Source organism: Herpailurus yagouaroundi, unplaced genomic scaffold, assembly GCF_014898765.1.
Source record: "Herpailurus yagouaroundi ecotype Mexico unplaced genomic scaffold, PumYag 100, whole genome shotgun sequence".
Classification (NCBI taxonomy): Eukaryota; Metazoa; Chordata; class Mammalia; order Carnivora; family Felidae; genus Herpailurus; species Herpailurus yagouaroundi.
Window position 1 is genome coordinate 8,492,723 of NW_024412391.1, and position 13,835 is coordinate 8,506,557.

The 13,835-nt window shown below is 38.1% G+C and overlaps 1 protein-coding gene across 6 annotated transcripts in view; it reads right to left on the reverse strand.

The window, feature by feature from the left end:
• Nucleotides 1-13,835, reverse strand: part of UBN2 (ubinuclein 2) — a 92,926-nt gene that overhangs the window by 30,916 nt on the left and 48,175 nt on the right. For 5 of the 6 annotated variants that reach the window (XM_040471826.1, XM_040471822.1, XM_040471823.1 and 2 more), the window contains 6 exons: nucleotides 11,293-11,411; nucleotides 10,673-10,786; nucleotides 9,945-10,088; nucleotides 9,165-9,215; nucleotides 7,061-7,103; nucleotides 1,429-2,979 (listed from right to left, as the gene is read on the reverse strand). In XM_040471826.1, the coding sequence (XP_040327760.1) occupies nucleotides 1,429-2,979; nucleotides 7,061-7,103; nucleotides 9,165-9,215; nucleotides 9,945-10,088; nucleotides 10,673-10,786; nucleotides 11,293-11,411 (2,022 nt within the window). The remainder of the gene's footprint in view (nucleotides 1-1,428; nucleotides 2,980-7,060; nucleotides 7,104-9,164; nucleotides 9,216-9,944; nucleotides 10,089-10,672; nucleotides 10,787-11,292; nucleotides 11,412-13,835) is intronic. The other variant, XM_040471825.1, reaches the window with a different exon arrangement.

The window sequence follows — 13,835 nt, forward strand, 5'->3', positions numbered from 1 at the left end:
TTTAGACAACAGAATTCCACAAATCAATAAAAGTCTTGTTTTCAAAAAACATTTAAGAACTGAAGAACACATCATAAAATGTTATGTATTTTTTAAAAGCTTGTTATGAAACAGATTATGTAAAACCCATTTTCTTGACAAGAATCTCAAACAGTACCCAGAAAATATAAACAGCGGTGGGAAGATGGTGATTTTTCTTTTTTCTGAATTTGCCTACAGTGAATACGTATTACTTCTGGGGACAGGGAACAGGGAGAAAGAATATTAAAGAAATCAAACTGGTCACATGAAGGACAAATCTGACAAAGTCTCAGAATACAAGGAGTGGCAGCAAGACGAAAACAATGACAGAGAAGATGACATGGAAAGGAGAGAGATGAAATATATGAGTGATAAAGAGTTCTCACAAAACCTAGGCCAAATGGATCAGAAAAGACAATGAAACGCATAGAACAAAATATTCCTGAGCTGAAAAAGCCACCAGGTATAAGACTGAAAGAGGTCACCATGTTTTAGGTACAGTTAACAAAACCTTATACATAAATCTAATCATAATCCGAGAATACCTAAATTACAAGTAAAAAGAGAAAGTCTTACTAGCATTTAGGCAGAGAAAACACACATAAGGGAACAAAAAATCAGAATGGCCTCTGACTTCTCCATAATCCTAAATACTAAGCAAAGGTCAGTGGAACAGTACTTGTAACACTGGGAGGGAGACAGCGACCCAAGAAGTCTATACATACTCAAGCGTGATGGCACAGAAATTATCAGGTACGCTAGAGCTAAGGGAAACTAGGTTTTACGTTAGCCTTCTTGAAAAGACTCCTTTCTTGAGTGAGGCACTCTGCTAACTGCAAGATAAATGTAAAGTAAAAACTCACAAAAGGGAAACTGGTATATAAAAGGGTTATTGACAGTAATTTGACAGAGAGAATTATGTATGAATAACTGTTAAGTTTAATGCAAAATAAAAATTTTACTTGAAAAAACAAATGGTTAAAGGAAAAAACCCTGACAAATGTATAAATCTGTCTAAATAAAAAAATCAAAGTTAGCAGGAGAGGAGGGACTAGAACAGGGGAGAAAGGAGACGAGTGAGAGTATATTAAACTCCTAAGTTACGGCTTTGTTCTGGACTTTGACAACATACAGTTTTAAATATTCATACTGTGTGTTTTTCAACAACTGTGAAAGTACGCATGTGCTACTTTACGGGGGGGGGGAGGGGGGAATCCACATCCCAACAGAAACCTCATCTACCAAGTATCCCCATTACTGTGATGTCAACATCAGGAACATGCCTTGGCCATAAGCTGTAAGAAACTATTACAAACAACTTCTGTATGTATATGGTTATTAAACTGACTGAAGAGAACAATCAAACGAGCTTACGTTTTATCACGCGAACACACAGAACATACATACCTGCACACTGGCGGTTACCACTGAAGACCCTGAGGCAGAGGATGGTCTATGTGGAGTAGACAACGGTTTAGTAGCACCCTGTGTTCCACTTCCTGTTCCCCCAGAGAGACTAGTCCTATTGGCTCCGCTTGAGTTAAGGTTGCTACCTCTGCTGGCAGGTACATTCACTGCAATTCCACTCAAGCTATTCTTCCCAACAGTTCCAGTGGGTGAGGAATTTGTTAGCTTTGAAGGGGCCTGAAGATTTTTTGTGGATGGAAGGCCTGAAGTACGACTGGAGGGCAGCAAATTCAAGGTGGGAGACTGTCTGCTGAGGTTTATCCCACTGGGCTGTTTATGGACTGGGTTGTTACTGCTGGAGTGGCTGCTCTGGGCTACTAGTGCATTTGGACTGGAAGAGCTTGGGGGTACAGGAGGCTTGGGAGTTGGGTTGGATTTAGAAATAAGTTTAGTTGATACTGAAGGCTTAGTGGACACAGAGGGCTTGGATGAGGCAGAAGGCTTAGGTGAGGGCAAGGGTTTAGGAGATGTGGCAGGTTTTGGAGATGCGGCAAGTTTGGGGGATGCAGCCATTGAGAAGGGAGATTTGAAACCCTGCGTGGACATCTGTGACACCATAGCCTTGGCTAAATAGTTACTGGAGGTAGTGGTGCTAGGTACTGTCCTAGAAACCAGGGGGTGGGACCCTTGAGAACCATTTCCGGGTGAGGGAGTAGATAAGGGAAGGCGGTACATAAGTGGCTTATCCGAAGTCTTAATAAGCGGGGATGAACAGGAAAGTTGGGGATTATTACTTAATTTCACCACTGGGTTGGTCTGTGATTTACTAATGGTTGCTTGTAATGGAGACACATAGTTTTGTTGGACAGCTGAATGCTGGTGCACCTTTGTTACTTGTGTTAACGAAGAAGCGTCTTGGGCCTCTGATGTTCCCAGAGCGTGAGAGGAGGCAGCAACTTGGGCTTGGGAAGAAGAGGAAACATGGGTCTGTGAAGAGGAAGAAGCATGAATCTGACTCGACCTCTGTAGTCCTTGTTGAAGCAGCCTGGCTGGCAAAGGTTCCAAGGAAACTTTAGGGTTCTGAATTGAAGAACCAGCAATAAGGCCTGAAGAGATGCCAGTATGAGCTAAATCCTGGGGTTTCTTTGGTACCGGCCCTGTGTGACCAGCAATAAGACTTGATGAATGTGCAGTCTGAGAAGAATCTAGTTTTTTAGGAGCAGCCAATGGCAGCTTACTCATGATACTTGCTAACTTTTCTTCTCTCAGTCCTGGACGAGGCTTTGCAGTTGGCATGCTTATCCTTGAGCCAGCCGGAGGGCCCTTGTTCCCATTGTTGATAACAGCTAAAGCTTCAGAAACAAGATCCAGTGCAGGTGGATGGAAAGAAAGGTCTTCGTCTAGTGAGTCATCAAGGCAGATGGTCTCCTGGGCTGGTGTAGAGCTAGAACTGGTAGAGGCCACAGCAGATGTGCTAGAGCTCGTTGAAGGACCACCAACTGAAGCCACCAAGGATGCAGGAGTTTTCTGGTCCTTTTTTGGACTACACTCCTACCATAAACAGCATTATATTGGAAAAAATTAAATGAATTATTAAGTATCAGTTTTTAAAGGACTAAGAAATTCTCACGATGATTAAAATTCCACTGGAAATCTTTATAGACTGTAAAAACCAAAACATGTCTGAGGACAGAGCTCCTGACTGAACTGTGCTCATAAGCCAAAGCATCTGATACATTGCAAACAGCTGCCATACCTTAGTAAGCTCTTCTGAGAAGACTTAAAATTAAAACCAAGCCAAAGGAACGTTCACATACTAGTTACATTATTGGTGAAACCCCGTTCACCCTGCCCACCTACATCAGATCTTCACGTGCTATTCCAAATCCGTCTGTTCAGAGGCTATTCTCTTTTTATTCTCCTTGCACCTAGAAGAAATTCTGCATTTATCCTAAGACTCCACCCTTCTTCTATAGAATGGTTTGCTAGGATACTGACCCTTGCTTTCTGCTTCCTTGTATTTCTGCCCTCTGTATGCCCTGTGCTAGAGCCACCCAGAGCCATACGTAGAGAAAGTAGTTCATCAAACTGGGATTCGTCCAAGCATACGAAATTATGTCTTCTTTTTTTTTTTTTAAATGTTTTTTATTTATTTTTGAGACAGAAAAAGACAGAGCATGAGTAGGGGAGGGGCAGAGAGAGAGGGAGACACAGAATCTGAAGCAGGCTACAGGCTCTGAGCTGTCAGCACAGAGCCCGATGCGGGGCTCGAAACCACACACTGTGAGATCATGACCTGAGCTGATGTCAGATGCCCAACTGACTGAGCCACCCAGGTGCCCCCGAAATTATGTCTTCTATTTATCATGGTAGAAATCATTTGTAATGTATTCAACAGGGTTATTAGAAATTAAAATTCTGAATACCTAAGAGAATATTCTGTTTTTTCAAAAAATTAACCTTAAAATTCAAGTAAGAGAAAAGAGAATTCGAGCACAGTTTATTCTTTTTTAAGTTTATATATTTATTTTGAGAGAGAGAGAGAGAGAGAGAGAGAGCACGCGCATACAGGGGAAAGGCAGAGAGAGAGGGAGAGAGAGAATCCAAAGCAGGCTCCGTGCTAATAGTGCGGAGTTCGACTTGGGGCTCAACCTCACGAACCGTGAGATCATGACCTGAGCCGAAATCAAGAGTCAGACACTTCATCGCTTAACCGTCTGAGCCACCCAAGCACCCCATAAAGCACAGCTTAAAATATTCAAAAAGCAAAAGAATTAAAAAGTAACTGTTTCCCTTAAAAGAGAAATATAAAGTATCTGACTCATGTCATTTTTAAAATTAAGAAGAAATAAAACTATTACATAAAAATCATTTCAAAGTTTCTTTGATTGGTTTCTTAAAAACAAACCCAAATAAACCTAAACCCAAAGTCTTAAATTGTGTATCAATTTATATCACCACAACACTTACCTTAACCACAGTGGGGAAAGAATGGAGAGGAAGTGTCTCTACTATCACCTTCTACTGTATTACAGTAAATCAGCTGTTAAAAATGCTTTAAACTCTAACTTCTTCAGCAATTTTTCTAAGCTGCTACTCCAAAAGCCCTGATTGAAAACCCCACTGCCTCTCAGAATTCTGTAGTATAACCGCATTAAGGTCAAAATTGTTAAGATATGAATGGGTAATGCACATAAAACACGTCTGCTTTGACATGCCATCCATCTAATTGTGATTAGTGAAAATTTCATTTTATAAAAAAGTATAGAAACTGATGATGGGAGAATGTATCAGAATAATACTGGTAGTGTTACCAATATAAAACTGCTTTTTGAAGTAACTTTTTTATTTTTTAATGAATAAACTGGCTTTACTTTCACTGATTTTTAAGTTTTTATTCATTTTGAGACCGTGCACGTGTGAGAGAGAGAGAGTGCACGCACTGGTGGGAGAGGAGAAGAGGAAGAGAGAATCCCAAGTGGGGCTTGATCTCATGATCCATGAGATCATGACCTGAGCCAGAATTAAAGAGTCAGAGGCTTAATCAACTGAGCCACCCAGGTGCCCCTATTTATTTATTTTTAGAGTAAGCTCTAGGGCCAATGTGGAGCTTGAACACATAGCCCTGAGATCAAGAGTTGCATGCTCTTCTGAGCCAGCCAGGTGCCCCCAAATTAATTTTTTCTTTATAAAAATAACATTAAATCCACCCAGCAGAGTACTGTGTAAATTTATACTGGCAGAGATAATTGTTCAGGGTATATACTTGAGTCAAAAAGCAAACTATCCCATTTATAAAATGTTAAGTCATATGAATAAATGAACAGGTGTTTGGACGGAGGGAAGGGAGGGTGGGTTTGTACCAGAAAGTAGGAGCTTTTTTTTTTTTTCCTGGATACTTATACTTTTTGATTGTTAGCATTTTCTTTCTTTCTTTTTTTTTTAAAGTAGGCTTCATGCCCAATGTGGGGCTTGAACTCACAATCTTGAGATCAAGAGTCACATGCTTCACCAACTAAGCCAGCCAGGCACCCCTGCATTTTCTAATGTATTTCCTTGTATTATCTTTGTAATTAAAACAGGTATTTGAGGGGCGGTAGGGTAGGAGAAACACAAATCGGCGATATAGTTTTTCCATTTGGGGAAAAGGAAAAAATAATTTAATCACAAAGACACAAACAAGCAAAAACAGGGAATTCCCTATACCATCCTTGTCAACATCAGAATTCTGATAAATTAGTCATATGTTTGAATAGATGTAAAATTAATTTAACAAACACTTTATGAAGGGCATTAGGAGTTTAAAAATAATGTGTCAAAACAAAGCATGAACTCAACAGATGTGATGGAATACTGGCTCACCATTATTTAGATTAGAAGACAAATGAGGTATGTAAGAAAAAGAGGACTATTCGTACTTACAAAGCCTCTAATATTAAAAGTTAAGAAGGCCACAGAGAAGGATGGCCTTCTGGCCATACCTCTTAAGCAAAGAAACTCATCTATTCAAAGAGATGAAGTCTATAGGGAAAGTCCAAAACCTAAATAAAGCGTGTGGGATTTCTCTATAATTTTACTTTTCAAATGATTACAGTTTTCACTTCTAGAGATTATACCTGGTTCTTTTTCAACTGCTTTGTCTGTTGTGATATTTTTTATCCTGTCTTCTCCTTCTTTGAATATTAAGTTAAATTCCTTTATGTTCGAAACCCAGTAAGTCCGTCACTTGGCCCTCTCAGGGATCTAATTCTGTCAGATGTTTCTGCTGACTCTCACTCATAGTAATTCATTTCCTTGTGTAATCTGTATTTTCAGACTGTAAGCTCATGTTTGACACAGTATATATGTGGCAAGCCTTTGAAGCCTGCTATGAGACTGCATTATTTCAAGGGAAATTTGATTTGCCAATTGCCTTGGGTTAATACTAATTCCTTTAAGTTATTTTCAAAGTTTGAGGATTTCCCAGATCTTGCAGGTAGTATAAATTAAACTCCTGAACTCCTTAAATTCTCAGGGAGAACTTCCTTCCCCTAATCTAGGACTCAGGCCAAGACACACAAGTTTCTTACTTTCTGCTGGCGAGTGAATTTTTCTAGTTCTTTCTTTTACCAAAGGTGTTACCCTCTGAAGGTCCGGGTTCATGCAGAGTTTCAGTCTAATTCTTAATCTATATAAGCCCAAGAAAACCCTATCTCCTGTGCTCTGAGAAGAAATTTGAAAATAAATCATAAAGTGATAGATGAAAATCAGCAAGTACCCCAACAGGCAACCAAAGTTTCAAAGACATATTAACACGCTGGTAGCTTCTTTGCGTTGGGCCCTTGGGATTTCTCTTATACATCTGCAATCTCAGCTGTGCTTTTAAAGGACATTTGTTATATTTTATAGTGTTTCTAACTTGTATGAGGTTAAATCTTACAATTTAATTAATGTGTGCAAATTTCCCACTACCACACAGTCATCTATTCTTGGAAATACAGGGGTTCTAGGATTTTTACAAAGTTTAAAAACACTCTTCTTAAGAGTACACTACCTATTGATCTATGATAAATACCATATATCCTTTTCATCTTATGAATGTATTTCAACATTCCTCAATTATGACCAATTAAAGATTTGGTTCAATACTTACCTTCACTTTGGGTTTAGGTGCAGGAATCACCTTTTTCTTTGCCCTAAGACAACAGATTAAAAAGGAGGTCATTTCAGTAGCAATTAGGTCACTCATTATGAAATTCTAATCTTGCCATTACATGGGTAAATAATTTCTTATGCTATTTGGAAAATTCTATGAAGGAACTATACATATGTGTGTATTTATATATGTGTATACACACACTCAGTTTATATATGAATATACAGCAACATTTCCTCCAATTTCAATTAACTGGAAGGCTGAACCATTAGCAAAATATGAACGGTAGATGATAAAAGGTTTTAAAAATTAAATGTAAATAATCAAAATAGAATTGAAAAAATAACTGAAGATAGGGTAACAAAGCTGTCTGAGAAGACCCACTTCAAAGAACTGGTAAGAATAATTATTTATAAGAAAACAGATCTTCAAGAAATCTCAAGCTCAAATTAAACCATAATTTGAGAAGAACCAATGCCAAGAACTTGTAAATAAGGTATTATTTAAAAAAATAAAATTCTCTTTTTTAAAGAAAATTATTTTAATATGAGAATTCAAATAAAAAATGTCAAAATGACAGGAGGATAAAAGGCAAGTAAAATACCATGCAACCCTGGAAACTTTGGGAACCAGTGTGAAAAAGTTTGAAGACAAAAATCTTATGTGTTACATAAGAGGAGAAAGTACCCAAATGTCTGTTGAATAACTAAAGGGTTAACAAGCTAAAATACCTCACACTGAGTATTTCTACTTCACTAAATTGAAATGTCATCCATTAAATTAACAAATATCTTGATTAAAACTGCCAATCTACAACTTCATTAAGGCGACAGTAATTTTCCAAGTTTTTTTGATAAAGACCATTGGGGCAAAAGATATCAGGCCCACACATCCCATAGATTTGTACTTTCCGATACAAAGCAAAACAAGACAAAACAAAACACAAGTTAGTCATAATAATAAAGCCACCTAAAAAACTGAAGAGAGGGTCTATGTAAATATATGCTTTAGATTTAAAGGGATGAATTATTTATACCTGAATTGTAACACATTTGTGATTTTAGAACTATAGGGAAATTAAAGACCAGAAATATTATTGACACCAATACATACACACACATATATATGTACCCCCCCCCCAGGATAATTAAACCACCAGCAACAAAGTAAACCTATGTGTATGAAACCAAACTTATCCCAAATTTATACTCAATAAACAAGAATAGCAAGAACCAAAAACCACAATCAACCCAACATAACTCTGATAGTATACTAACAAAGTGTCCTTCCTAAGAGTTGTAAAAAATTCCATTATAATTGTACACAAGGAGATGGAGAGTTTTGTAATGTTACCCAGTTGTTAACCAGACCGCTTAGAATATTGAATTACAGTGGTCTGTAAATTCTCAGTGACTTGCTAATTGTATATTTTATTAACTCTTACTATTACACTTCTATGGTGCAGAGAAATAGCCCTAAGTTGTAGGTAAATATAAAATTCTTGTTGAGTCAACCAGTATTCACCCAAAAATATAACCACAAAAACCAGCTTTTTACTACTGCCTACCAGGATCAGAGGCTTTTCTTTAGTAATCATACCACTAGGGAAATACCCAGTTTTGAACAGAAGGGAAGGGCATGAAAAATAGGTTACTTTTGTAGAATGAAGCACTCTGCAAGGCAAGGCAGGGTAGGTATGTGTAAGAAACTGTCTTCGAAGGCACAAAGCTACAGGTTAGCTATGCTGATCATCATTAAGAGGGAAAGAAAAAGGACACAAAATAACTGGAGGGAAGAAGGCCCAGGAACAAAGGAAACCATCAGAGGCTTCCTGTCTACACGGCTCCTAGCCGCCAGATCTCAGGCCAGCATAGATTCAGGTGTTTGGAGACTAGCCTGAGAACTATTAAACAGATAAATGTGGTCTCAGGTCAACAGAAAAATGATTCTTTTTGAAAAAAAGGCAGTAGTAAAATGGAGATTGTCTAAATGTACATTTAAGTACTATGTTGCCTAGCATTTAATAAATAGTACTTTTGTTTACTAAAGCACATAATGTGAGTAAAAACAAATGAAGAACTATGGAGTCTGTTTTACTCACGGAGCAGAAGTAAGATGATTATGTACACTCCGACTTTCCTTAAAAAGCATTCTGCAAAAGTTAAAAGGACACAATTATTTTTGTGTAACAGATAATGATAACCACTTTCTCATTTTACTCACATGGTTTTCAACAGTCTATTACTTGCTTATTTATCAAATGGAAGTTATAATGGCACAGAGTAAATTCAGTAATCTGTCTTACAGGGAGTTTTACAGAAGATTTATTTATTTAAATCTTTTAACAGATCAAAAGATGTTTTCTGTTGATTTAACTGGTTGCGACAGCTGCCTATCTTAACATTCTTAACGCTTTATGGTTTAAATTGGACGACTATGCATTTTTGAGACACCACTCTATATTGACTATTGACAACAGAACCCAAGGTTGTGTGTCTCTATTTCTACACTCTCAATTTTGTATTCAGCTCTAGGCTTATCTTCATGATACCTATGTGAAGTCCCCTCCCAAAGTTTATAGCCATCTACCTCTCCACCCATTTTCTCTATTAGCAAAGTCAGGTGCAAAAAAAGAGAAAGTGGTTGGCAAAAAAGTCACCTTTATATGTATCTCTGTATCTCCACGTCCCTGTGACTAACCATTTTGTCTTTTCAGTGCCTGAAGTTTTCAAAGCAGAGATCATCTGAGAGGACTATAGAGAACGCTAAACACACTAGGTTCTTAGCAAAATGAATGTCACATATCTGTCTCTATACATGTATTTTTAAACACAGCAACAATAAGAAAGTAAAATAAAATCTAGGATGTCATATTTCTTACCTTGCCTGCATCCAGCCCTTAGGCCACAATGGTTTCACCTCTGTCTCCATAAAGGATTTAAGATAATCCTCAGCGGACTGGCTTTTATTTGGCTCTAACTCATAGCATCCCAATTTGATCTCAACAAGGTTACATAACAAAGTTCTAAACAGATTAAAAATATATATTTATATATAAATCTGACTGCAAAATTGTGGAAAAGTAAGTTTGAAACAGATTTTTTTAAGCACATAAATCTGCAAGCAATAATAAAGAATATTATCTCAAGAATTCAGATGACATGAAGATAAATAATTTCTAACACACATCACTCATTGCACTACAGCCAAATCCCCAATATGAAACAATTTCCTTTGATACCTTTCATCTAGGCACCAAAGACTGAAAGGGATAGTCCTGCAATCAAACCCTCTATTTGGGGTACAGAAATATTGGTCAAAAAAAATGACCGATTACAGATGTATACAGAGTACTTCACCTTCTGAAGCCAATATGACTGACTTAATAATTAGAAGATTAGTTTATAGAAAGTAGCATATGAAAATAAAAGTGAGAGCACTCTAAAGATAACAGGACCAAATCAAACTTCTCTTGAATAAATTTTTCCTACACACCAATTTTTGGTTGCTGCCAATCTACTCTTCCATTTACTATATATTCTTTTTATTAGAAACCTTAGTTCCTCATTGTCCATTTGGTTAAAAGTGAAGGCTTTGGTTAAATTTTACCTGATGGTGTCATTCCAGTGGAATTTCTTTCTTGGTCCTATGACACGCTTCCCCGGTTTCTCATCATCATCTTCCTCGGATCCATTTTTCTCTCGTTCTTCGTCTGTCTGCAACCTAAAAATGAAAAAGATTTTATGAAGCGAAGTTCTAACCCAACAGTGCCTATGATATGCTCCAGAGACACCTGTTAAATTGCTTAACTGAATGTTAACTCAAAAGGCAGAGTAAATAATCTACCTTTATACATAATATTTTGAAGAGCATCACAAAGTAGTTTGGTAAATTAGGTCTTCAAGCTGTGTCATTTAAGGGCATGATTACTTATCTTTGAGTTCAGAAAATACTGACTTCAGCCAGTTAAATTGGGTGACATGGGAAATACCTGACCAGTGCCAGCTCTTGCTTTCATCACACCCACCCAATAGATCAACAGAACTTTTGCTTTTGACATCAAAGCAACTGAATGGGAAGTGTTGTGTCATTTAGAAAATATTCAATTATACTGTTTCAGTGGCATATGTAGATTTCTATTTGGTGATAAAGTCCACATAAGACCAATCCCTAAGAGCTAAAAATATTTCTCAAATGCAAAAGCCAGTCCAAACAGAAGAGGTACATACTTGGCACACTTAGCTTGACTGCGAGCTTGGCAGTCCTCCTGGTATTTAAATAGCTGTTCAGGCATGACGTTGCTAACAGCCAGTTTCAGTTTTTGCAGAGGTTCTCTTAAACGATCATCCTGAGGGGGGGAAAAATACTACAAGTTTTTTTAAATACATTAACAAAAAATTATTTTGCAAGCAGATTCTCAAAAGACACTAATTACAGATTTAAAATGTAAGCATATTTAAATATGGACATTTCTTCTACAGCACTCAGTCTTCAGGAGGCACACTGGATATAAAATTAGAATGACCATACTTCCCAGGCAGCCAACGAGAATCCTAGTTTGTGCCTGGTAATTACCCCAGCATAATTAATAGTGTTCCTTACACTTGTTTCTTTAAATTTTTTTTTTCTTTAAAAAAAAATTTTTTTTTCAACGTTTATTTATTTTTGGGACAGAGAGAGACAGAGCATGAACGGGCGAGGGGCAGAGAGAGAGGGAGACACAGAATCGGAAACAGGCTCCAGGCTCTGAGCCATCAGCCCAGAGCCCGACGCGGGGCTCGAACTCACAGACCGCGAGATCGTGACCTGGCTGAAGTCGGACGCTTAACCGACTGCGCCACCCAGGCGCCCCTACACTTGTTTCTTTAAAAAAAATGTTTTATTCGAGTAGAGTTGACACGTAACGTATTCCTTTACATTTTTAAAAATGCCCCACGTTTGGCCAAGAAATTATACGGACACTTCAAATGTCATAAAAAATTAAGTAAAGAACAAAATCTACACTATGCAGACTACTACCAGTCGATCCCCATTTTGATGGGGTACCATGAGAGGAGATACTGCTTTGCAACACTAGAACACATAATTTGGTTTGGGTGACAACCGACTGGACGTTGGCATCCTGTTCTTTCGTTTATTGTTACCAATTGTGACTTACGCTGCAAGCAGTTACACGGTCAAGGTCAAAGAGAAAGAGGAAACTGGAAGACTCTTACTGTTTTCATGCATACCAGTTAACAAACATTACTGCACACGTTACAGTGTCTGCTACAAAATCCTATTAAAAGAAATGTGAACGTCCGGTATCAGGGTTCCTAGGTGATCACTTCCTAATTCTGTAGCTGCGACTATCTGCCTGGGAACAACCCACCTATCCATCAGCCGTAAAAAAGACACAATAACTGGGATGTATTAACAGAATGGAGCAGTGTACACACTGTAGAGCAGTACAACTGGAGTCCTCCACAGGTAAAGACATAGCTAAATCTGAGGTACATAATGTTCAGTGTAAAAAAGCAAGCTGCAGAGGAAAAGTATGGAGACAGTATGACTCCATTCATACGGAGCTCAAAAACATGCAAAATCAAATAATATAGTATTTAGGGATTAAAAGTATACATGACAGGGGCGCCTGGGTGACTCAGTCAGGTGAGTGTCCAACTTCAGCTCAGGTCATGATCTCACAGACAGTGGGTTCAAGCTCCGCATCGGGCTCTGCGCTGCCAGCTCGGAGCCTTGAGCCTGCTTCCGATTCTGTGTCTCCCTCTCTCTCTGCCCCTTCCCCGCTCATGCTCTGTCTCTCTCTCTCAAAAAATTAACATTAAAATAAATAAATAAATAAATACATAAATAAATAAATAAAGTATACATGATAAAACCACATGAAGAAAATCAAAGGTTAAGATAGATGTCTTCTTCCACAGGAAGAACAGGAATATTAAATAACCAAACATCAAATCTGAAATGCCCCTTAGAAAATATTTTATAATGTATGAAAAGTTGTTCTCCTGCCTCTAGTTCCTTTTTTCACTGGTACCCATGTCTGTCACCTGAATGTATGGCAGTGAGCTCCAGCAGTCAATGTCTGAAGGAGCCAGGCAAAAACAAAAAAAAGGATTCAGGTCACACAAAATCTGTGACCTCGAGTAAATTTCATTTGTTGATTACTCTGCTTTACGTTGAGAAAGAACTTACAGTTTCTGAATTCAAAAGAGTTATTTTATTAACATTAGTATAATACCTATAATAAAGAATTCTATGCCAATCAGCTCTTAATACTAGTGGTCCTGGGCACCATGTTCATTCCCCCATCAGCTATGGAGGCCCTTGGCCAGCCATGTTGTGCTGTGTGACTCCCAACCTCTGGCCAGAAAAGTTTAGGTTGACCCAACATGGTATAATCAGATTTCCTGATCCAAAAACTTGGATTGGGATGAGAGGGTTGAGTCAGTCTCTGTGTGTGGCCTTTCTATAATATAAAACCTTGAGAATGAAGTAATCTTATTTTCAGAGGCACATAAAAGGATAAAAATAAGACACAGGGAGAGAAAAACAAGAGCTAATCCAAATTATCAGTTCCCATCCCTTTCTGGTTGTTTTTTTGTTTTCTTTTGTTTTGTTTTTGAGAGAGAGAGAAAGAGAGAGTGCGTGTGCACATGAGCAGAGGAGGGGGAAAGAGAGAGGAGGACACAGGACCCAAAGCAGGCTCCGCGCTGACAGCAGAGAGCCCGATGTGGGGTTCAAACTCACGAACTGTGAGATCGTGGCCTGA